The sequence below is a fragment of the Podarcis tiliguerta genome, assembly GCF_965153285.1.
Source record: "Podarcis tiliguerta genome assembly, chromosome: 3".
Classification (NCBI taxonomy): Eukaryota; Metazoa; Chordata; class Lepidosauria; order Squamata; family Lacertidae; genus Podarcis; species Podarcis tiliguerta.
Genome location: NC_139536.1, coordinates 72,596,609 through 72,623,122, shown reverse-complemented (window position 1 = coordinate 72,623,122; position 26,514 = coordinate 72,596,609). Strand labels below are relative to the sequence as shown.

Genomic DNA, 26,514 nt, shown 5'->3' with positions numbered 1-26,514 from the left:
TTTCGTCTTGCGAGGCACCACTGTATATTCAATACAAAAAACAGTGACAATTTGTTGTTGACAAATGACAGCTGGACATGTTAAGGGCCCCATTACCTTCAGTAGCTCAGGGCCTCATCAAACCTAAATCTAGCTCTGATGGGACTATGCAGAATACAGTAACAAAGTATCTTTTTTTGAATCATCTGGAAACAGAATGAGCAAGTGAAAATAGAATCCAATGGATTCTAGAAAGGTTATAAAAATAAAAATATTGAAAAAGAGAGAAAAGTAACCACCCTGCAATCGGTGGGATTAAGTAGCCATGATTACTAGGTCTCATTCCAACACAGAACTGTATCTCAAAAAATATTTAATGTAATGGCTGTGAATAAAGTCAAGCACTTTCTCATAGTGTAAATAGCCTAAATCATCCAGTCTTGTAAAAAAAAAAAAAAGCTAGCTTATATTTTTAGGATATATTAGAAAATTAGATGAGGGGTGTACTTGTTTAATCATATCAGTTTCTTTGTGTGTAGAAAAGGGGGACAAGTGGTGTTCTGGCTGTGCTCCAAGTGTTTCATGGCTTCTTCCAGTCCAGCCTAAAATGCAGAAAAAGAACAGAAATAGACCGACTTGTGACGCACATTTAAAGGGAATGGGTGCCATTTGCCGGCAGATGACTGGATTGTGAATTATGGCCAACTCTTTGAAGTATAATATATCCTTGTAATATGTAATATAATGTTCAAATTAAAAAAATACAATTTATTGAGAGCCTGGCTCAGGATGGCATTCATTGATCTAAAAGTATAGCTCGCAAATTACACATCATTTTATTTTCCTTAACATGAAGTTGGCAGCCTATGTGAACTCACTTACTGCTAACAGGGGAAATTAAAGAATGAGTCTGAAGGCTGCTTAGGAAAATGATGTACTGTTAATGACTTCAGTTTGTGTGAACATCGCACCTTTGTTGAACTCGGTGATTTTTTGTAGATAAATACTTGGATTATTTAATTATAGCAGCAGAAAAGGTGACTGTAACAGTGTATGCTCTTTGAAGTATATTTCTTGCAATCTAATAATACAGTTAGATTTGTGTCCTGATATCCACTTTAATATTCAGTTATTCAGGAAGCTATTACAGAATGGTGCCTCAACTGAAAGCAGATTCAGGCATACATACTGGAAATTCCATTGGTGGTTTTTCCTGCTTTCTGAGACTGCCTGTGCTAATTCTGAATCATAGAATCAAGAATTGTTGGGTTGGAAGAGACTCCAAGGGTCTCCAATGCAGGACTCACAGCAAAAAAAATCTTTGACAGATGACAACCCAACCTCTGTTTACAAACCTCCAATGAAGGTGAGTCCACCACCTTCTGAGGTAGTCCATTCCTCTGTTCCAGCTTCTTCCACCTTCTAGAAAATAATTGTCAGCAAGGCAATTGAGGAATTTGCTGGAACTTGCATTCTTGGCCGTATTTAAGTTCCAACACATATCAGACATCTCAGAATAACTTAATGTGTGAATGATATTGGAGTATTGAGTGATATTCAACTCAGTTTCACTCAGAGTAGACCCACTGAAATTAATGAACTCAACTTAGTCATGCACCTTAAATTTCAGTGGTTCTACTCTAAGCAAAATGTGGTTGAATAATAATAATAATAATAATAATAATAATAATAATATCTTTATTGTCATTGCCCCCTTCGGGGACAACCAAATTACTTGACTGCTCCATAAAAACACTAATTAAACAATACAGTATAATACAGCAAGGGAGATTAGATGACTTTCAAAGTCTGGGCTTCCCATTCAGGGCCGAGATCGCTCTGGAGAAGAAGCTGTTCTTAAGACGGCCCGTTCTTGTCTTCATCATCCTGTATCTCCGTCCCGACGGCAAAAGCTCGAAGAGACAGTGACCAGGATGCAATGGATCTTTTACTATGTCCAGTGCCTTCCTATGGCACCTTGTGGCATAAATCTGCTCTAAGGTGGAGAGTGGGCAGCCAACAATGCTCTCTGCTGCCTTAACAACCCTGCGCAACCCCATCCTGTCCTGGGTAGTACAGCTTCCGTACCACACACATAAGCCATAAGTGAGCACGCTCTCAATGGCACAGTGATAGAAGGCAAGCAGCAGTTTCTGCGGAAGATACCCAATGTCTGTTCTGTTCTACTCTAATGCCTGCAATTAAGCAACTGCTTTGAAAAGCAAATCACAGAACAATGAAGTTTACTACAGGGAGCTGGATATAGTTTCTTCTTAAAAGGATAGATAATCAGGTGTGATCTTGCTGTCACACAAAGATGACAGCATGAGTCATGAAGATGCTTTGCACAGGAGAGATGATAGTATATGGAAACAAAAGGAAGCTGTCTTGTGCTGACTTGAACCATTGGTCGATCTAGCTCAGTCTACACTCATTGGCATTGGTTGGCCAGGGTTTTCAGACAGGGCCACAATTACCTGGAGATGCCAAGGACTGAACCTGGAACCTTCTGCCGCTGTGCAATTAGCCTTCCTCAATGGCTTAAAGAGGGGCTTAATTCCTGCTGCTTATGTTACATTAAATTGCACATTAAATTAGCACAGAAGAAGCTCAGCTTTTCATGGTTCTAGCATTATGCACATTTTTCCTAGTTACAGAAGACTCTGTGGCACTAAAAAGTAGTTTCTGTATCTTGAACATGCATATCCCATCTTTCTGTAAACCAAATCCCTGCATGTTCTATGTTTTTAGCGTGCATGCACACACATATACACAAATAATGATAAGCACAAATACAGCAACTCACTCAAACTTTCCTTTCTGCCTTTATTGTAACTGCGGAAGCTGCTGCCACTTAGAAATAAATTCTGCTGAAATAAAAGTGATTTGCTTCCGGTTAGGATTGCAGTGTCATCCCTTTTAAAGACTAGTAACAATGGGGACTCCTTTGTATGAGATGCTTGTGAGAGACGTTTTATGATCTTTCCTAGAAAGGGCTTCTTAAGCACTTGTGAAATTTCCCGCACGCAGTAAAATCATCAAGGTCAGAAGTCAGCCCAGTGAACCAAAACAAGTAAAGTATCCAATTCTTCGAAAAGTAACTAAAATTGTGGTTGGAGAGATTGCTGAAGCAATTCAGTTCTCTCCAGGTCGTGACTGTTTTGCAGAAAGGAAAGCTTCTTAGGATAGTATAGCAGCTATCAACATATATTACTTTATCCTGGTTTTGTTTATTGCTGCAGTTTTTTCTACTCCTCTAGAATGTATTAATGGACTGATTTGTTTAATGCAAAATGTTAAAGATATATTATTAATAATGCAATATTTTATTTGTCCGTAACACACATTATAAAACATACATATTCACTGTGCACATGGAAGATATACCAGTGCATTATATAGGAACACACCAATATCTTTAAAAGTTGCAAATGTCACAATAATGACTGAATCAGGGTGACCCTTTTCATGGAGGGGGCCAGGTGTGACTGCTGACGGGAGCAGAGCCAATATTCTTCCTAATGTTTGCCTGGAAATGCTAGCCAGGGACTGAACCGTGGTGCTAGTTTAGAACCCCAAAGATAGCAGAAGTGTTATTGCATCATTGAAGTGATGAGATTACAGTGGCATTCAACCCCCTTTTAGCAATGACCCTGTTAAGAAACACTAATCACAAATTAACTCCTCTGGGCCACGTATATCCCCCTACCAAGCTCCCAGTGCCTACCTGAGCTGGTCATGTTGTGTGGATGCCTGATGATCATCTTCCAAAGCAACTACTCTATTCTAAACTTTAAAATGGAAAACGTAATGCTGGTGGTCAACAAAAGACTGTCTCAAGGCAAATCTAAAAAAAATGTAGCATAAACACTGACAACTGGGAAACACTGGCCTGAAAGCGCTCCAGTTGTAGAACAGCCTTTACCAAAGGTGTCATGGGCTTTGAAGACACTCAAACTCAGGATGCAAGGGAGAAACGTGCTAAGAGGAAGGCACGCTTGGCAAATCCACACCGTGATCAACTCCCATCCGGAAACCAATGTCCTCACTGTGGAAGTACGTGTGGATCCAGAATTGGCCTCCACAGTCACTTACGGACTCATTGTTAAAACCGTGTTTATGGAAGACAATCTTACTCGGCTATAAGTGATCGCCAAAGAAGAAGAAGCCTACCTGAGCTGCTCCTCTGGCCTTTGCAGGGACAAGATTTGTTGTTGAAAAGCGTAACTGATCTGTAAGAAAGACTGTACAGCTTGAAAAAAGAGACAAGACATGCACTTTTGTAAACCAAGAAAGTAAATAATAATAATAATAATAATAATAATAATAATAATAATAATAATAAATAAATAAATAAAGTGTATTTGAGCCAATAAATTCCCCAGGAACCGTTATGAGCTTTGTCCTAACAGCAAAACAAAGGCTCATATATGACATGACAGTGCATTCATATGACCTTGGAAAAGCAGTTCAATGGAATGAAATGGGGCAATATGGATGAGTAATTATGGGGAAGCAAAACCCTTGCTAGGAAAGGAAGGAAAACTTGCAGCTCTACAGCCCTTACAGTCTGCTTGAAGAGTTGCATTTTGCTTGACTGGCATTTGGAAGGTAAGGGGAGTTTCAGAATAGCTTATCTTTCTTTGGCAACTGTTGATGCTTCTCTAGGGAACATCCACAAGCATTAAGTGCCATTATTTTAATGCCTATCAAAGAGGATACTTTGTTTAAATTACTCATTGCCGTATATCTTTGGCTTGGGCTGTTGGACGTTTAAATGCATAAATATACTACTATAATAACCCTTCTTTCCATCTTCAGTCATATTGTGTCTGAATGTAGGAGAATTATGATGCTTGGCTTTTATTTCAATCAGCTCTCTCTCCCTTCATCCTAGTCTCCTTAAAAGTTTAATTGCTTCAAAAACATCCTTTGTAAACAGAAGAGATTGACATTTATGTTGTTTGCATGCTCATGTGTGTAACTATAATGGAATTAAATCTGCCAAAACCTTTTAGGCACAAAGTCAAGAATAGGAGCAACGACAAAGGAAGAAAACAGAAAACGTGGTTGCAGCATGGAGAGAGTGAGAGGGATAATTTACACATAAGTATCACACTTGACATTTCTATTAGATTTTGGTTACGACTGAGACACAGAAACATGTCTGCTATATCTTATATCAGTGGCTGGGGAGCCTGTGGCCCAGCTAGGTGTTGCTGAACTACAGCTTCCAGTATCCTTGTTCATTGGCTATGCTTGCTAGGACTGATGGGAGTTGGAGTGGAACAACAAGTTCCCAACCCCTGCCTCTGTAATAAAGAAAGCAAGAAATGTTGCAGTGCTGTACTAACTTGGACCAAAACATAAACCTCCTTACAATTTAACCATTGTTGTCCGCAAAGCTAAAAATATAGCACACTTGTGAGTGACTGTAGGGCATTATAATCCTACTCCACACCATTAACTGAATGCTTTGTTGGCTTTCGAGTGACAGTATTCTTCCTCAGAGCACTGTAAAATCCAATAGTTTCATTAACTTTTTAGAGTGGACTGCCAAACCATCTTGCTGACAGGAAAGATCTGTGAGTTCTAAGAGTGCAGGTGGTGAAGCCATCACCACTTGCATTCTGGTATCAAAGGAAGGTTTGTTGTCTTAATTACGCATGTAACCATAAGCCACATTGAGACAGTCTCAGCATTTTCATGGTGGCATTGAATGTTAAAAACATGCGGTATTATCCATATGATACTGTGTGTTCATGCTCAACTTGAACATCTCATGAAAACTTAGCCTAACCATACAGGAAATACTGCTTAAACTTCCAAACCCCATAACAGTTTCCAAAACTATCCCGTCAAACTACTATTAGAAATAAACAACAACAAAAATAATTAGGGTTAATACTTTTGATAAATATGTGAATGTAATATTTATGCATGTATGTATGCGGGTAATGGAATAATTTGATCTGGCACGGGAGGAAAAACCCCATGCAGTCTACTTGAATGCATCTACAATAGAGCAGTCACCTTCACCTTTTTCAAACTAAGGCCCCCACCTTAGGCCCAAATATGCATTTGTGGGATCACTTCTTTTATCTCCCCCATATGTTTGTACAATAGTGCAGCTGCTGTTACACATCACCTTAGGGATAAGCTGTGATTCAGTTGTGGCTCCTGATTCCCAGTTGAAGGCCAATGTAACAGAGGATTATTTAATTGTTCAGGAAGGGTATTCTTCACCCATGTTTTTGAGAACAATGGCTGGTGTTTCTTTTCATGCTGTTGAGCTGTCTTTAACTATAAAACGTGGAAAAATTATTACGCTTATGCCTAATAGGTTTGTCATTGGTATAATGGATTTCTATACAATTCAAGTAGTGTTATGGGAGTATTTCCAAGACATAATAACTATTTTATGTTGTATAATTCAACCATTCTTACAATGTGAAGTCTTAGGGCAATCAAGCATGAATGTGTAAATATGAATGTAAAATAATACACTGCTCAGTAATAAAAACTGAACCCTACTAGTACCACAAGATATGAGTGCAGCGTGGAAAAATTCCTCAGCTTTTTATATGCCCATTTAAAAAATCCTTTTACATTTTATTGGTATTCAGCTCAAGCCTTCCAAAGCACCTAAGAAAAATAATACAATAAAATTGGCTTCCAAGCATAACAACAAGAAACTTGACATTACCAGCATGGTTTTCTCTTTGTGGAAGCAAAACGGACAACATCTCCACCCCTGACACTAATGCTGAAAGTGGTTGCAACGTTTGCTTGCAAATGTGGGATTTTTAATGAAAATGCTTCATACTTCTTTGTGCACAGAATGCTGGACATATCCATTCCAAATGCTGATATGATGGTGGGTGGTCCTTCTTTGAGGCAGAAAGTGGCCACCTACAAGAGAAGACCTTAATTGGAGGAAGGGAAGAAGAAAGAAAGCAGCGTCTTGAAGAAAAGTCACCCAATGTTGTTTAGTCGTTTAGTCGTGTCCGACTCTTGGTGACCCCATGGACCAGAGCACGCCAAGCACTCATGTCTTCCACTGCCTCCCGCAATTTGGTTAGACTCATGTTTGTAGCTTCGAGAACACTGTCCAACCATCTCATCCTCTGTCATCCCCTTCTCCTTGTGCCCTCAATCTTTCCCAACATCAGGGTCTTTTCCAGGGAGTCTTCTCTGCTCATGAGGTGGCCAAAGTATTGGAGCCTCAGCTTCACGATCTGTCCTTCAAGTGAGCACTCAGGGCTGATTTCCTTAAGAATGGATGCGTTTGATCTTCTTGCAGTGCATGGGACTCTCAAGAGTCTCCTCCAGCACCATAATTCAAAAGCATCAATTCTTCGGCGATCAGCCTTCTTTATGGTCCAGCTCTCACTTCCATACACTTGCCCCTTCATGGATCACTGCCTTGCCGTGGCGAAGGGGCTTGAATAACTCAGAGAAGCTATGAGCTATGCCGTGCAGGGCCACCCAAGATGGACAGGTCATAGTGGAGAGTTTTGACCAAACGTGATCCACCTGGAGCAGGCAAGCCACTCCAGTATCCCTGCGAAGAAAACTCCATGGACAAGGACAATCACCCAATACACTTGGGTTTTCAATGAAAAAGAGTTAATTTCAGCACATGTTTTGGTTCAATGAAATAAAATATGTTAAACATACACATGGACACTGATATTAGGTCAAACTGAAATCCAGTGGAAATGGCTGGTTTATACTGTAGATATAGGTGGAGGGGAAACAGCCTTATATTGAACCAGATCTATGCTCCATCTAGCTCAATATTGTCTACACTGACAAGCAGTGGCTTTCAATCATTCAGATGGGGTCTCCTACCCCTACTTGGAAACAAAAGAGATTGAAACTGGGAGCTTTTTCCTGAAAAAAATGTGCTCTACCACTGGGTTACAGGCCCAGACCACAGCATGCACAACTGAATGATATACAATGGTCTCTTAAGTGCAGCAACAGTGATTGCATTTAGCTATCAGGAGTGTTGCTTTTATCCCAGAGGGATGGAAGCTAAAGAGGGACGAGATGAAAGAAAAAGAGATGAAGTGAACCAACTGATCATCAATATTTTTTACATTGTCCTGCACATAGCAACCATGTATAAGCTCTAAATAACAAAACAAGGGTCTTCCAAAACTGGGACATTGAGTTTCTACGTGCATTTGGGGCTTGGCTTCTGTGATGTTATAACCTCCAACATTCCTCAAATAAAAATAGGGACATTTCACACTCCCCTGCAACTGACCCTCCTTGACCTCCCATTTTTTGGTATCCTCTCCGCAGAAGAATAATTCCAATGGCAGGGTTTATTTCTGAGTAGACCTGCATAGGATAGGTAACTCTAATTTGAGGTATCCATGGTGAAAATTGGAGCAGGATAGTATTTATCCTGGGGTCATTGTAAGCTGTTCTATCTCCATGCACTGAGAGAAGACAACCTTTAACAGAAAAAAGGCAATAGTAGGTGGCATGGTGGAGCAGTGGTGCTCACCCAAAATCCCCGCAGCTAAACCACTGCTTCTTACTTGGAGGAGTAAGAGCAAGGTGGCAGGAAGTTGGTGTGGTGCAAATGCACTGGCGGAGCCAATATGGTGTTCTTGTCAGTATGCTTGCCCTATGCCTACTTCTCTGCCTATCCCCATCTAGTTTCCACTATGCAGCAGTGACTCAGCTATCATGAGGGTCAAGGAAAACTATCACCCTACTACTCTACCTGCTATTAAAAAGGAAGTTGTCCAGTCTGCTTTTAATGGATGATCTTTGGACATGCCTCTTTTTCTTCCCTGAAGGAAACACATCTGTTTGGTGACTATATTACAGATTCTATAAAAGGTTGTGAAATTGAAGTCTAAAATACTCCAAAACATTATTCTTTACTACACAGTATTCCAGTGTGTACCATTATTTTAAGAACTGACTGGTAAGATTGGGAAGAATGCTTTCAGTGTTAATAGTGCATCTTGTTTCCAAGGTAACCAAAGAACATTATCATTCAGTCTCCCTTTCTCTTACATAGAACATTGGTGTATGAGCTCTGGACCTGATCCTATAAACACATTTTGAAGATGATTTGCTCTAGTCAAACAAAGTGTTCCATTTGAAATCAATGGGTTTATGTGAGATTATTTAACTCACGATATTGAGTGAGATATATAGTGAAAATATATATATTGTGAGAATATAAAACATATAATGTGATCAAAACTATTCCTTTCTCTAATATGAAAAGGAAGAGTGTGTTAGCTTGAAGGTAATGTAACTTGAGTCTCTGGCAGAATCATTATTTATCTGAATTGTTGGGGTTTCTTAAGAGTAAAGCGTCACCATGACATGTTGATCACTGCTTGTGTTGATGTCTAACCACCAATGTCACTTGCAGAAACAGTCGTAATGATGCTGTGCTATGCAGAGAACTCTGTGCATGCATTGATTTTTAGCACATCACATTTCTTTGACTGGTATGCTAAAATTCAGTGTGTAGAGTTCTGTAGGTGCTGTTGAGTAGAAGTTCACATAGAATCATAAAATTGTAGAGTTGGAAGGGACACTGAGGATCATTTAGTCCAACCCCCTGCAGTGCAGGAATATGCAGCCATCCCATATGAGGTTCGAACTTGTTGCCTTGGCCTTATCATGCTCTAATCAACTGAGCTGTCCAAGCATGAACAGCAGTTAGCATACTAGACTTCTTCTGACAATGGTTTGAAGCTAGTCTGTGCACAGTCGTAAAGGACTACTGAATCTCAAGATTTTAGCACAAGGTGAGCTCAAATTTGTGTCTGCACTTGTATTGGCTCATATCAGTATTTGCCAATCACCACTGCTGCCAACCTGGAAGCTGCTGTTTGCTTCTCTGGAACTGTTGCACACAGGTCCTGCTAGTGGGCTTCCCATGGAAGGAATTCAGTGTTGTTCTGAATCATTTCATCAGGACAAGCCTTTTGGTTTGACAGGTGGAATGATCACCCCTCTCCTCTCCTGTGTGCTGCTCTGGGCTCCTAACTACTCCGGGGGGGGGGGGTGCAGGGCGGGAGAGAGAGGGGGAAAAGCTTCACTGTGCAAGGAGAAGTCCATACCCAGGGCTTCTTCAAATACGACTCATTAGTTGCATCCTGCCCCTGTGGTATCTGGTTTGCCACTGTGCGAATGTACCAAACAGACAGTGGAGCAGTGATAGCAGCAGCAAGATCTGTAAGGCTCTTCTTTTCTTCCCTGTTCTCACCCTGGAGAATTATGCTTCCATTTTCCTGACTGTTAGAATGCTACAGCAACAGGGGAAAGCTTTCCCCCAAGGGAAAAGCACCTCTGGGAAAAGCTTCTGAAATAAAAATGTCTTCAGTAGGTGTCCTAACAATGCTGGTCCTTCAGGAATCCTGAGGCCAGGGAGGCAGACAAGGAAAGGGAGATAGAGAGGGAGAGGAAGGCATTGTTGCTGCCTACACTGCCTTGCTTTCAGATATGTTCTGGAGAAGGGATGGGGTAGGCAAATCCATGGGATGGGTGGGAACTGAGGGAAAGCAGGTTGCATGTTTGTGATCCATGTTTGAGGAGGCCCAAATAGTTTAGAGGGTTTTTCTTTTCTTTTTTCAACAGATAAGGAAAGAACAGGTAACACACACACACAAAGAAACTGAAATGAGCCAAGGGAAATTCACCTATTGCTAGTTTTAAGATGTTGTTACCTGATCTAGAAGGGTGAAGTGTAGCTGCATGGTGTAAAAATGGAGTCCAGTACCACCTTTGAGACATGCAACTAGAGTCGTACCTTGGAAGTGGACTTGGAAGTGTTCGGCTTCCTAAAAGTTCAGAAACCAAAGCATGGCTTCTGATTGGCTGAAGAAAGCTCCTGCAGCCAATTGGAGGCTGCAGAAGCCCTGTCAGATATTTGGCTTCCATAGATAGTTTGCAAACTGGAACAGTCACTTATGGGTTTGCGACGTTTGGGAGCCAAAACGTTCGAGAACTCAACTGTTCAAAAACCAAGGTACAACTGTATTCATGTTTACTTGGAATCCTCTCTGACTTGAATGGCCTTTATTTTAAGGTAAATGAGCAATGCAGAATTCTTTGTTGCTGCAGAATTTTTTTATAGGTGACAACCTATTTCACCAGATGCTATAGTGATCCTAAACTTATTTGAGCACACTGCATAAGATAAATCTATCTATCCTGAGGAGAGTAATGATCATTTAATCTCATCATGGGCTTACATTTTTGTAAAAGTTCTAAGTTATCCTTCCAGAGCTAAGCAGCCTTGATTTTAAGGTAGAAATTTAAGCACACATTTTATTGTCCAACCGACTGAAATAAATGTGGCTTAAAATACTTAGCATAATTTTTCTCAGTTCTTCTATCAATACTTCCAAATTCACTTCCCTCAAATCTGTAGATTTCAGTAGTGCCTTTATCAGAATCCTGCTACATGATATTGCCTTGTGCATCCAAATGGGTTAGGTGATTTTTAAAAGTGCACCCCATGAGCTGAAAATTAATATTAAAGTGATAAATCACCCCACTTTAAAAATAGTTATATTTGCCACTTCAGTCATATTCAGAAAATTAAGTGTGCATTAAAAAAAAATATTAATGTTCAATGACTTGCTGATGCTCATGTTTTGGTCCCAGTTGAGATGGACTGCAGTGGTGAAAATAAAATATCTGTGCTCGTTTAATTGTACCCCAGGGTGGAGTTTTGAATGTGTCAAGAAGTGAGAGAACACCAGCTTTAATAAGCATACAATGCAATTTAACAGTTCATAAAACAGTAAAATTTAATCCCAGACCAGGAGATTTATTAAATCTCACTCAGCAAAGTGGGATGTGGGATGGATTGAGGCAGTGAGAATTAAGAGAAATTATTTCAGGGGCTATATACTTTATTACCTGACTGAGGTGCAGGGCGACTAGTTTCTTTCGACTGGTTTTATTTTTAATTTCACACAACTCTTCCTAATTGCTATTAAATGAGAGTGTGTTTCAGAAGCAAAAGAAATATGTTATTCCTGATGCTTTCTTCCTGGGTGCACTTGTTTTGTTGTTGTTTAATTAGAAATTAGATATTTAAGCATGGTGCAGCAGAAGAATCTACACATCATTAGGGGAGTAATGGTCATTTTTACACTTTTCATTCCCATTCAGATATCTGTGCTGAAGTTAATTTGAAAACCACTCTTATGCACTACCAAAACATCTGAGAAGACCCTGAATGGAACAAATACTGTATTTTTTTTTCTCTATAAGACGCACCAGACCATAAGACACACCTAGTTTTTGGAGTAGGAAAACAAGAACAAAAATATTCTGAATCCCAGAAGCCAGAACAGCAAGAGGGATCGTTGCGGAGTGAAAGCAGCTATCTCTCTTGCTGTTCTGGCTTCTGGGATAGCTGTGCAGCCTGCATTCGCTTTATAAGACGCACACACATTTCCCCTTACTTTTTAGTAAGGAAAAAGTGAGTCTTATAGAGCAAAAAATACAGTAATTTCAGATTCTTTCTCTCTCTCTCTCTCTCTCTCTCTCTCTCTCTGCATGAGTTTTTAGCACTCTTTTCAACTGGGGTAGTGCTGGTGCTGGTTAGTGCTGCTCTGTAGGACACAGCTAACAAGGAGCATTTTCTTGCTTTATTAAGACTTCATTAAGAACTCTCCCACAACCCTTCTAAAATCAGACTATTGGGCTAGCAGAGCTGTGTCGCTCCGTTTTACACTAGCAGTTGTGTAGTACAGCGCTCTGTTTTACACTAGCAGTTGTGTAGTACAGTACTTCAGTAGACACGTTACACCATTGTTGCTGAACAAGGGTGTTTCAATGGATGTGATAAAGGGACGAGCAATTCCTCCTACCAATTAAAGAAGACTGCAATATCTCGATACTAGAGTTAACTGTTGCTGCTTTATCAGATAGCTAACATTGGATACAGCAGGTACACTTTTAAAAGCTTTAAGCTGCAGACAGGAAGTAACAGATTGTATATAACAGCATGAAAAAAATGACTGCTTCGTGACTAAATAGCGTACAGATGTGATACATAAATAAAATGTGAAAGGGTAGCAACTGCACCAGTTCTGTTCTGCAGGGAGTATGCAAGGAAAACTACCCAAGCTGCTACAAACAGCATCAGGATTTGACTCTTAAAATATTATTTTCTGAACAGCAGTATTAACTGTCAGAGCCAAGAAAATGCCAACATTTATAAATAGATTTCATAGTGACTTTATATGCATCAGCCTTTCTTTGACAGATCGATCCCCTTAGTTCATATCCTATAATTTTAATGTCAGCTTGATACTGTTTTCGGAACAAACAGGACACCTTTCAAGGTAAATAACAGACAGCTTTAATAACAAGGACCCTTGAAACGTGGGTGGCCCACCTGAAATAACTGCTGTGTGTTGTCAGATTTTTCTCTGCCCTTCAAGTTCCCTATTCCTACTTAAAGTGATTATGTAAACAGAAGCAGTCTGTGGCTGTGAAAAAGACAATTGGAAACTCACTTATTGTTTGTATTGGGGGCAAGGAGGCTATCATCATAACATTTAAAATTGTGCGCTTTTTTGGCTAATACTTTAGAACAATAAATGCATAACTATTACTCATGCATTCTGTGACATCAGGGATGAACTTTAGCAGCATAGATATCACAGATCACATCCTAGTTCTTTTTGGATATTGTCTGGGATGTGAAAAGTGGCAGGCCACACAATGATCCTCCTCCCTCACCCCAAATCCAAGCCAAGCACCATTTTTTTTGAAACCTCATTTGCAGTGTTTTAGAAGATTAACATTAGCCCTCTGTAAAACACTCCAGAATGGAAGCTTCCATATCACCACCACCACCACCACCACCACCACCACCACCATCATCATCATTTTATTTGATATATTGCCTTTCCACATTTAAAACCAATTTAAGGTTTAAATGAAGTAAAAAAAAAACCCAGACAAACAGCAATGCAGCCTGTACCAAAATGAGGAGTAAATTGGAAAGGAGCTGGAGCCCAAGATGAAGGAGGTGGAAATGACTAAGCACTCATAATGAGACAGTGGGTGATAAGTCCAAAAGCTGCTAGCTTCAATACATCACCCCCTCCAAATGTCTGGGTAAAGAGATGCATTTCAGCCAGTGCTGAAAGGAAGCAACTTCAGTGCCAGAGATGGGATGCTACCACTGAGAAGGCCATTTCCTGCATCATCACACCGTGTACTTTACCTGATGTGGGGATGAGAAAAAGGTCCTCTCCTGCTGACCTTAAAGCCTAGGCAGGTTGTATAGAGTGAGGCGTACCTCCAAATATTTAGGGCCAAGTCATTTAATGCTTTGTAAGTCAAAATTGGCACGTTGAGTTGGGCTCGGAACCATACAAGAAGGTCAACTTAATATTTTATTTTTTAATTGCGACTGATATTCAGTGTTGCAAAAGGTCTTAAGGTGATAAAAGTATCAGAATGAGATGCTCTGAACTGGCTGGCTGTGTCAATGGTGTGTGTGAAATAGCTGGCTGGAATGGGGTGATTCCATTTCAGGCCATCTAGAAATACTGAATGGTGAGAAGGCAGACCAAAATATGTTACCATTTCCTATTTCATTAGGTCAGTTGAGGTCATTCACAACTAGTGTTAAAATCCAAATTATTTTGTACCTAAAATGCAGTTTCCCCCTGCTTAGAGAGTTATAGAAATTAGACGATCAATCACTTAAAAAATAATTGGTGTCTATTTTCTTCTGTTCTCTGTGGAAAATTTCTCTTGCTGTTTTCCCCCCAGTTACCTTGGAAACCACTACCAGTAGACATTTGCATAGAAATAAGAGTCTTGAGGTTGGTGTCCTAAGAGCTACAGGCAGGAATACCCTTGTTTTGGAAAGTGTTTACTTCTAAAGTGTAAGGAAACCCCCTTTATTACTGGTACTGGCTAGAGGCGAGTGAGTGGTCTATAACAGAAACAAGTGCAATATTGCTATGAAACCACTGGAGGCAGGACTAGAACTGTACAGCAGGGCTGGAGAAGTTTTGGAGCTCCAGATGTTGTTTGACTTCAGTTCCCACCATCCCGGATCACTGGTCATGCTGATTGGGGTTGCTGGAGGTTGGAGTGCAACCACAACTGGAGAGACACAGGTTCTCACTGCTGCTTTAGGCTGGCCTATATCAGTTGACCTCTGATACCTAGAGAATAGCCCTATTCTCCAGACCAAGTGCCCTGATGCGCCACTCTACATAATGGGCTCTGGATAAAACATAGTGACTGCCTTGGAATCCTTTTCCTGTATTTCTGTTTTATTGTGCTTTTGAAAATGTTTTTGTCAGTCTTTGGACCAAAAAAAAGAATGTACAGTGGTACTTTGGTTTGCAAACAGTCTGGTTTGCATTTGTTTTGGATTACAAACACGTCAAACCTGGAAGTGTATGTCCCGGTTTGCGAACTTTTTTTGGATTACAATGTAATTCTTCCCTTTTTGCTCTGGAATAGCTGGTTTCAAACCTATTTATGTACACCTGGAATAAGGTCCACTGGAGAGCAAACTGATATGCATAGAATTGCACAAAACACAAGTTTTGGCTTCACTGTCAAGACTAGCCAAAATCTGTGAAATCCCAAACCTTCCAAAATCTTTTTGCGTGCAAATGAATAATCTGCTTTGTTGTGCAGATTATCAGTACCAGAATGGCTTGATTCTTGGGAATCAATATTGGATTAATAAACATAAATGCTAAGGAGAACCTAAATTATTGAAGTCATATATCCCATTGACAGAAGAGTTTAACCACAAGCTTTGTTAAATTATTACCCTGATGGCTATAAATAGGCCATGGGACCATTTTTTATACTCATGACCATACGTCTCAGGAGAGTTTGATTAATGAAAATATTAATTAACTAAAATAATCACATCTGCCTATTCACATTTTAATTGAAAACTGATAGGGGTTTTTTGAACCTGCATTCCAGCTATTTCTTAATCATCTTTTGCCTGAAAAATTGACTCTTTTTCTATATTGATAATTCAATAACACAGAATTTATAGATTACGGTTTGAAAGAATCTGGGATTTCTGATGGTGAGAGCTAAAGTAGGATTTTCTCTCTGATGAATAGCATTTCTTTTGAAGTATTAAAAGAAGAAAAGAGTTTAGCTTGAAAGAAGTGTTCATCCTAAATTAATGTCATGCACAGATTTTTTGGATATTTTCAATAGAAATCTCAAAACCCAGTATACATTTCCAGCATTTTTTAACAGCATTGACACTTCACATCTCTGGAAACGCAAGGAATCAACTGCAGAGTTATTTAGCTAATGGGGGAAAGTAATAATGCCTGGATGAGGCTTTAAATTACAGGGTCTGGTTTTGAAACCGGCTCTTTTCTGGTGAGAGTGGCAGCAAAGTAATATAATCAGATGTCACTTTTTTAAGAGGGGAGAGAACCAATGAGGGCCCCAGAAATGATTGGGTTGGACCAATGGTTCCCAAACCTTTTCAGCCCAGTATCCATTGGTTCCATAAATTCATCCTCAGTGCTCTCTACCCTACTCAATAAAAAGCATTGTTCAAAATAGCAGTTTGAATGACCCACTAAGGAAGATAATAACACAATAAAATTCAAAACAGCAACAATTAATTCCACATTTGTTTAAAATCCAGTTAAAACTATATAGTTTAATTGATTCAACAAAATCGATGAACTTGATCCACTGATGCCAGCTTCTCAAAGCCTGCCCCCTGCCACCTCCTTGCTTCTTAAAGGTAAAGGTACCCCTGCCCGTACGGGCCAGTCGTATCCGACTCTAGGGTTGTGTGTTCATCTCACTTAAGAGGCCGGGGGCCAGCTCTGTCTGGAGACACTTCCGGGTCACGTGGCCAGCGCGACAAAGCTGCTCTGGCAAGCTGGCACCAGCGCAGCACACGGAAACGCTGTTTACCTTCCCTCTAGAAAGCGGTACCTATTTAGGCAGGAGCTGGGACTGAAAGATGGGAGCTCACCCCGCCGCGGGGATTTGAACCACCGACCATGCGATCGGCAAGCCCTAGGCACTGAGGTTTTAACCACAGCGCCACCCGCATCCCTTGCTTCTTAGTGTCCCCTAAATTAATCTCACCAGCCCCAGAGAGCAGTAACACCCACTTTGGGATCCACTGGGCTAGACTAAGCTCTTGGCCAGCCGCCAAGCACCCTGCCTGGTACTGCTTCTCCAAAATTGGTGTCTGATTGGCTGAGTCACTGAGTGCCACACTTGCCCTGAGGTAGAATTTATTTAAATTAAAGTGCAGGCGGCTAGGGCCTAGGGGATGGAGTCAGCTGATGAACTCTGCAGTGCAATACTGTGGTCCAGCCTTGTACGCTTCTCTAGCCAGTCAGGAAAGAAGGAAATGAGCACTATTATCGATATTTGTTTTTAAAAGGAAATAAAGAAGAGCTGAACAGCAGCAGGGAGGAATGGAAGTCATCTTGCTTGGGAGCCTATCGAATGTGGCAGCACTTCAGTTTCTCTACCATAACTCATACATCAGTCTTTTTGCTTTTAAACAATTTGAATGGGATAGCAATCCATGTTCTACATTTAATTCAGTATCAACAAAACAAAGAAACAAAGGAAGAAGCACAAAACACAGAAACCTCTTCCTTGCTAAATTCATTTCTGTGCCTAATTTTATTAGCTTTGTTTGAAAACAGGTACAATGTTTAGTTGAATTGTGAATTAGACTTTTGGTTTAATGCAATTTGACTTTAGTTGGTGGTGTTTTATTTCTGTTTCAGAATAAACATATAAATTGTGCTGAATATTGTTGTTTCTTTTGTTTCTTTTTCATTAAACAGTTGAAAGATGTGATGAGAACTTGTCAATACTCTGGTTTTCTGGAGACTTCTTGTGCAATTGTTACAGTTCCAGGACTTTCATTTTGCATAATTTCATTTATTTCTGGCCTTTATCATTCTCCAAAAAGGTGCAATTCTTTGTTCTCCTTAAAATCTCAAATAGTTATTTATTAATTGTGGGCTATTTAGAACAAAAAAATTGAGTCAAATCTTTTGGAATCAAGAGGAGTCAAGGACAGTGTGATGACTTCTGGTGTGATCACGAGAATAAAATGAACATTAGGTAGTAGCTTTGCTATAGCTCTTCAGACAATTAGTAGGAATATGAGTATTCTTCAATTCTAATTGGGTATGGAATGTAGTATTAGCCACAAAATTCTGAGAATCTTACTTTGATTTAAAGAATCAGTTTGTAGTCCTTATGGTTAAGAAGATTTAAAAAGCGAAGTCATGGGAGGGTATGCATGAATAATATTTCTGCTCAATATTTCAGTGTACTTCATTGATCTTTCCCATTACTAACAAGCCTATTAATAATAATAATAATAATAATAATAATAAATTAAAAGCATAATGGTTTGATTTGCATAATCTATACCAATTTTAGAACTCAGATTTTCTTGCCCAGAATTTAGACTAAATTTTCTTTTAGCATACACTGTACATATCCTTGAATATTGGTTTCTATTGGGTACCTGGAATTGTTAGAACATACAGCTTAGGAAAGTAGTTAGAAATAAGGTGATGATATAGATTTATGGGATGGTCCTGGAACATTCCTTTTTGTCAGACAGGTATGCTCTGCTTTTTGTTTTATGGCTTCTCTGGGAAAAGAGTGCTGCCTAGGCTTTAACTTGCATGAAATGCTGCCGCCAGAATCTTAACTTCTACAAAACAGCTTCAACATGTCATGCCAGGTTTCAGGAGATGTATAGGCTCCCACAAAGGTATCAAATTAGCCTTAAAAGCACTTTGAGTTATAAGTCAGAGAACAATTTGGGAACTCTGATGTTTTGACTGAAGTTAAAACCTGAGCACAGCATTAGATGCCTTAGAAACTACGTGATGCTGTTCTACAAGCTATTTCAAGCCTGAGATTTATCACCTTTTTGGTTTTCAAATGCCACTGCAGGAAGCTCATTTACATCCAAACTTAAATTCTTTCTTTAGCATCAACTTACGGTCTATAACAATAGAGAGCACTTTTGCATTTTTATGTTTTGTTTTATTGTAAACTGAGTTTGGGATTCATCTGCATGAAAGGAACTATAGACATTCATTCTGTATTGTGTTGCGTTATGACAAATGCAGCCATCACTAGGCTCCACATTGTTAATGAACTTATTTCACAGCTCACTAAGTTTGTCCATGAGGCGGCACAACAAGCCCGTTTTCCGAACAACTGGTTTGGAGTTCATATCTTCTCACCTAGTCTGCAAAGCTGCCTTCTTATAAGAACACAAGAAGAGCTCTCCTCTTGTCCAGCATTCTGTTCTCGGATGCCTATTGGAAGCTCACAGTGGTTGCTTGCTTCTTCTCTGGTGGGCGGTGGTTGAGGACCTCTGTTCGCCATCCCCCTGGCAGCTAGGGCCCACATGTCTTGCCAGTCATTAGGGAAACTACCCCGCCAGCAGAATCAAGGAGTGGGGATCCCCCACCAAAATACCAGCTTCAAATAGGCCAATCAGAGGCCCCACTAAATGGGCAGTGCCTTACCAGCCGGCCGGTCTAATAAAAGCTCACAAACAGGACCTGAGTACAACAGCACTCTCCTCATGGGATTTTCCTGAAACTGGTATTCAGAGGCATACTGTCTCCATCAATGGTAGCTTTAATTTGTATAATCTTTCTTTTAAAGCCATCCAAATTGGTCGCCATTATGGCATCTTGTGGGAGTAAATCCCATATGAGTTGTGTCCTCTAGGGAAAAAATAGTTCTTCTCCCACACCCAAACTCAGAAATCCATTAAACACTTCAACATACTGTATATATTTTTTGGAATATTAACCCAACCCTATCATTTATTTATTTATTTATTTATTTATTTATTTATTTATTTCCTGCCCTTCACCCTAAGGTCGCAGGGCAGGTGAAAACGTTATTAAGAACAGTTTAAAACAACTTATGGATAGAGGCTTCCTGTCATCTGTTGAAGTAAAAGGTTTCTTATAAGTATAGTTCATTCTTTTTACAGTGTATACCCCGGAGTATTCACAAACAATTTGTGCATGTGAATATTTGTTTATTAGGGATACACATTGGATTTGGATGACTCCCGAGGTGAACTGAGGTGCTCTGGAGCTATTTTGGGCTTGTCAGAGGCACAGCAAGACCTCTGCAAGACAGCTTGAATCTTTAGCAGGCAATCTTTAGACATGTTTCTTTAAAATGCTGCAGACAACTGTCTGCTGAAAGCAGAAATAATGGCTTTAAGATTTCCATAACGCCATAACTTTAGAGTGGACTGATGGGGGGAGAGTGTTGGGAAGAGAGGGGAGGGAACACTTAATGGTGACCAGTCATAAGCTTGTAATCAGGGAGAAAAAATAACAATTTATCCTGAAAATAAAACCTCTTTAGTTCTTCCTCCCCTAATCAACTTTAAAGCTGGCTAGCACAAAAGCCCCTCTACTCACTTGTTGTTGCCTTCTTGTTCAGTGGCACCTCTCTCATGTCTGCAGTTTTCCAACCATTGCCCACAAAACACTAAAGGAAGAAGCAATAATTAAAAATTTCCATAGATACTAGTTCATTATTGTGAAGGGTTGTTTAAACAGGAGAGTTTTCAGAAGATGCATGAAAGTAGGCAGGGATGGTTCATTGTGGTCTTGTGCACACTCCTAATGTTTATGTACACATATCGCTTCAGATGTGTAGAGCCCACTGGATCACCATTTTGAGCTTTTCTAGCATGAGGCAATGGGCATATTACACTGCCAGACTGGCTGTCGAAAAACGCATGCCTTATTACATTATAGTAATGTGTGTGCAGCAGAAACGGTTGCTCTACTATGCATTGGTACCTCGGGTTAAGAACTTAATTCAGTCTGGAGGTCCGTTTTTAACCTGAAACAGTTCTTAACCTGAGGTACCACTTTAGCTAATGGGACCTCCTGCTGCCACTGTGCCACCACCGTGCGATTTCTGTTCTCATCCTGAGGTAAAGTTCTTAACTCGAGGTACTACTTCCGGGTTAGCAGAGTCTGTAACCTGAAACGTCTGTAACCTGAAACGTCTGTAACCCAAGGTACCACTGTACTAACTTGGGACTTTATATATGCACACTCTTTTATTTGGGAAGTGGTAGGCTGAAATAAATATGGATACTTTGTGTTGTAATTTAGAGGAGAAATTGATTATGTCAACTTTGGGTGATGAAAGTAGTTGAATAAAGCATTGTTCATTTCTGTCCTGAGCATTTTTTTAAAACAAACACCTGTTCTTTTACACAGTAACAGAGAATGGTATGTTTGTTGTAATTTGCCCCTTACAGAGCTACAATTGCCAGTGCTCTTAACAAACTATCATTCCCAGTGTTCTTTTTCCCCAGGGAGGGGGGACGTGTTTTAAAGGTGCTCTCAGTATATGGTGTGTATGCAGCTTTTGTTCAATAAGCCATTGTTGTTGTTGCCTTGAAACAGAGGTGGGAGAATGTGTATCTTCCTCTTTCCTTGTATGTTGACTGTCACACACTTTCAGCTGGGCTGTTTTCACAGTGGTGTTTGTGCTCTCATTGCAGACGGACGCAGCTTTGATGTATGATGCCGTTCATGTGGTGTCGGTGGCTGTCCAGCAGTTCCCACAGATGACTGTCAGTTCGTTGCAGTGTAATCGGCACAAACCATGGCGCTTTGGGACCCGCTTCATGAATCTCATTAAAGAGGTACGTCACTAACCAAATGTGACTCGTCTTGCCTCCCCCGTCTTCCCTCTGCGAAAGTTCAGACCTGAAGGTCCTTTGGCTTTGAAATTCTAGTCAAATACACCTTTTGCTAACAATATGCACTGAAATGTTTAACGTGGGGAAGAAGTACAATGATCCGAATAATAAACAAATAAAATGAATCATTTTGCTAGGCAACATCCTCTGTTCTGCTGGGTAAATGATCATAACAATTTAAAATATAAGAACTATGTGCTGTATTTTTAGGCTGGCCTACACTCCTTTCATGCCAAATTTTGTGAAATCCTTTTCACTATATCAGATATGTCCATAGTATACTCTCTGCTTTACCAAAGGATTTGTTATACTTTAGTGACATTCACATTTTGTGAACCTATTAGTTTCTTCTCATGTTATACTTAATAAGTCTTTTTTATTTTAATTGTGTAAAAAGAACATATTTGGATAATGTAAAGATAAATGCTCTTGATTTCTTAGCAAATAACATTGTGGAATTGTCAGTGTCAGGATAGACAACATGGTGCCCTGCAGGTGTTCTTGGACTACAACTCCCATCAGCCATAGCCAGCACGGCCAGAAGGTTAGAGATGATGGGAGTTGTAGTCCAGCAATCTCTGGGAGATACATATTGGCTGCACCTTGCAAAATAGCAAAGGTGAAACAAAAATCTGTACCCACTAAAGAGAAAATTTTAAAAAATTAAATGTCAGCCTTTTATCAACCTAGCAAGATGAATTTTGTGTGTGTGGAAAAGGAAGGCAATTAAGAAATTGTATGCAGAGATTAAGGAAAAGTTTGTTTAATTATCAAAAGAATGCTGGGAATCCAAGAAATATGCTTAAAAAAACCCTCTGGCCAGAAGGAAAATCATTTAAACTTAATGAATAATTAATATTTCCATTTTGGCAGACATTAATTTATTCATTCATTCCTTCACTCTCTCTTACTGCTTACATATGAAATTTATTATTATTTTTCTGTTTTCATAGGCTCACTGGGAAGGCCTCACTGGCAGGATAACCTTCAACAAAACCAATGGCTTAAGGACAGATTTTGACTTAGATGTAATTAGCTTGAAGGAGGAAGGCCTTGAAAAGGTACTTAAGATACTATTTACTTATAACTGATATATCATTTCAAAATACTTGTCCATTTATACTTAATGGTAGAATCAATTTGAGCTAAGTTTGAACTACATTGTGTGTGACAGAATATTGGACTTAGCTTTAATAAAGAACATCACAAAAATCATTTACTTCTATGGGGTTGTAATGTTCTACTCAGAATAGAGCCATTGAAATGAATAGATATGACTAACTTAGCTTCATTAATTTCAATGGGTCTACTCTGAGTATAACTTAGTTTAATACAACCGCTATGACTGATGCCCAAATGCAAAGTAGGATGTTATTATTATTGGTCTGCTTGGTTTGTTTGCTGCCTGGCGCTATAATATAGACTTCGATCCAAAGTATTCTGTTACTTTTTTCACATACCCGAGGAAACCTTTAATGTGGTTAATGAGACTAGCTCTCCTGGTCACCTGGCGAACCTCTTTTGAAACTGATGAGAGTTACAAAAGCAGCATGTGATAAAGTATGAGAAACTTCTGTTCAGAATTTTAGGGTGATATTCAAGATTAGTGATACTCAGAGGAGATCCATGGAACTCAATGGGCATGTAATGTAAATTGGATATCACCCATAAAGATTTTTTAAAAATCCATTGAGCACACTGAAATCTCTGACGAGTCCCTGTAATAGCTCTTTGCACCTAAGGCAGCATATGCCATAAATCAAGCAACAAGCCATACTCTGTGTGTGTGTGTGTGTGTGTGTGTGTGTGTGTGTGCCGTGTGTTTGAACAAAGAACCACTTCAAGCAAGAAGAGATGGGGATTTGATCTTAAAAAACAAAGGCACATGTTTCATTTAGAAACGGTGATGGCCTTTGCCTGGTGTCTTCTCGCCAATAATATGCTGTTTGGATGACTATGTGATTCTTTCACTTTCTACATCAGTACTCATTCCTGGTGGTAGCTATTGGCTTATATTCTCCATGTTGTGTAGAAGAATGATAGAATGTGATCTGTATTACATATTCACAGATGGTAAGGAGAAGGAGAAAGAGGCCTGCAGGGCAGGGAGTAAGTCCCCCAGACAAGATGGTCTTTATATGGTACATAGATGTTCAACATGCCCTGCTATGTAGCATGAAGCTTGCCTCTATACCAGGCTTCCTCAACCTTGGCCCTCCAGATGTTTTTGGTCTACAACTCCCATGATCCCTAGCTAGCAGGACCAGTGGTCAGGGATGATGGGAATTGTAGTTTCAATATATCTTGAGGGCCGAGGTTGAAGAAACCTGCTGTATACTGTTGTAATCTAGAATTATTTGCTTCATTGTACTTTTTGTTCCTGCTTTTTCTTTGTGATATACCGTATTTTTCACTCTATAAGACACCCCAGACCACAAGACACACCTAGTTTTTGGAGGAGGAAAAGAAGAAAAAAAATATTCTGAATCTCAGAAGACAAAAAAGCAAGAGGGATCGCTGCACAGTGAAAGCAGAAATCCCTCTTGCTGTTCTGGCTTCTGGGATAACTGCGCAGCCTGCACACACATTTCCCCTTACTTTTTAGGAGGGAAAAAGTGAATCTTATAGAGCAAAAAATACGGTATATGCATTTAGTTCACTCTAGCTTTGTCCAATACTCTGCTATTGTTTCTGCCACTGTCTTTTCCTAGTCTCACCACCTATGTTCAGGAATGTTTTTCATCTATGAAATGTTGGAGGCTGTTAAGATTTGAGCTAGCACATGGGTTTGATTGCAGCACATGTTTTGGCTAGAGGGACTTGTTTTCTAGCTTCCAGTTGAGCACATATTATCAAACCTATTCAGTTTTTTTAAAGCAGCTTTAGAATTAAAACATTTGTGCCGAGCAAATTGACTGCAGCAGATTTGATGCCAAGGTTAATCTTACACTTAAACTTTCATTCATGGAGAAATAGCTTTTAGTGGAACATTATTATGCTGCCTTACTGCTTAACAATAGCGGTGAATTAGGATCCTTGGCATAATATGCTGGAGCTCTGCTCACACCTCTCCTGGAACATCAAGAGATAATGTGCTCAGTAGCACACCTGCCAAGCACATGTATGTGCTATTTTGAAAATACTTCTTAAACCATTTTTAAAAGGCAAATAAAGCATACTAATGGATACTAGTTAATTAAAATAAGTGATTTCTGTTTTTTAAAAAAATCCTCAGACCTTATGGGCCTAAGCAAATAAAATTCAGCACACCCAGTTATAAAGCAAAGGAAACATATTTTAATTATACTACTTTGAAACCATTAGTATTTCATTTATTTATTACCAACAGTAGCCCTCTCCTAGCATTCTGTAACAGTGTATAATAAACAGCAGGAATGAGTATGCTAGCTCTGCTCACTTGTTCACCCTGCTGAAGTTAAGTGAAAAGTTAAACATTTCCATTTTCAATTACAAATTAAAAAGAAAATAACTAGTTATAAAGGAAGTTGATTTGTGAAAATTTATAAATCTTGCTGAATTTTCATTTTCAATTGCAATGGGCAAGTTTGCCATAAACCCACAAAAGGTACTGTACTCTTGTTTACTGAGACCTTGCCCTGCTTTGCTTAAAAACAGTTAAATTTGTCATACAGTTTTCAGAATAATGATTTGCCAAAGCTGTGTTAGATCAGGAAACATAGCACTACTTTCAAAATGTCCAGAATTCGGAAATAATTTTTATCACAAAATCCCAATGGCATAAATCCCTTGATAGGCTTATAACTGTTTACATTAAGGATATCTTATTTACTCTTACTTAATCTTCTGGGGCCTGTACATTTTTTATCAGCATACATGACTGCCACTCTTACTGGGATCAGTGTCTTTCTCTCTTTGTGCTTGTTCCCTTTCCTGTAGCCAGCTTGGCTGCCCTGTCAATGCCAACATGAACTAAGAAACTCTGGGAACTGCAGGTCTGAAGTGACAATGTTTCATAGGAAGACATGCTGCTCTCTGTCCCTCAAACAAGAAGTCCTAAAGCACCCCTCTCCAATCTGGTGCTGGCCAGATGTTGTTGGATAGCAACGTTGATCAGCTCCAGCTAGCATTGCCAATGGGCGGGGGTAATGGGAATTTGATTCCCAACATCTGGAGCACTCCAGGTTAGCAAAGGCTGTCCTAGAGCATCAACAAACAATTATTGTTGCTCCGTGCAGAGTTCTAGAGGCGAGCTGTATCAGAAAACCCTGGGGAAGCCAGATTTCAAAAATTAAAGACTGACAGTTGAAAATTTTCACTAGTTAAAATACTAAAAGCTAGCAATTTCTTTTAACTTGTTATCTAGTTAATTCCTGGTGTGGCTCAGATGTGGCTCAGATGCTTGGAACAATCCATCGTTGTAACATGACAGAGAGGTATAGGAGTTCCTACTTGAAAAATACTTCCTTGAATTTGGGAAATGGCCATGATGTTTCCACTGACCTCTGAAAATGTTAACCATGCTTGTAGAATGCAACATGTATTTGCTATATAACAATGGAAATTTCATAGTATTGGAAGAGAAAAGGACGAATCCATTTAAAGCAGAGGAAAGCAGGTGCATTGTAAATATACCTTCAGTGACCTATCAGTCTGCAGATGTGTACTTTTCTTGGAGGATAGATGTTTAGGTGGAAAATTAAGCACTCAGTACTCTGAACACCATTTTTCACTTTGCGAGACACATTTTGAAGCACAGTGAATAATATTTT

General features: G+C 39.6%; 1 protein-coding gene across 4 annotated transcripts in view; it reads left to right on the top strand.

Moving 5' to 3' along the window:
- The window catches only part of GRIK2 (glutamate ionotropic receptor kainate type subunit 2), a 432,204-nt gene that overhangs the window by 220,153 nt on the left and 185,537 nt on the right, over positions 1-26,514 (top strand). For all 4 annotated transcript variants that reach the window (XM_083433428.1, XM_083433429.1, XM_083433430.1 and 1 more), the window contains exons 8-9: positions 21,563-21,706; positions 22,717-22,824. In XM_083433428.1, coding sequence (XP_083289554.1) covers positions 21,563-21,706; positions 22,717-22,824 — 252 coding nt within the window. The remainder of the gene's footprint in view (positions 1-21,562; positions 21,707-22,716; positions 22,825-26,514) is intronic.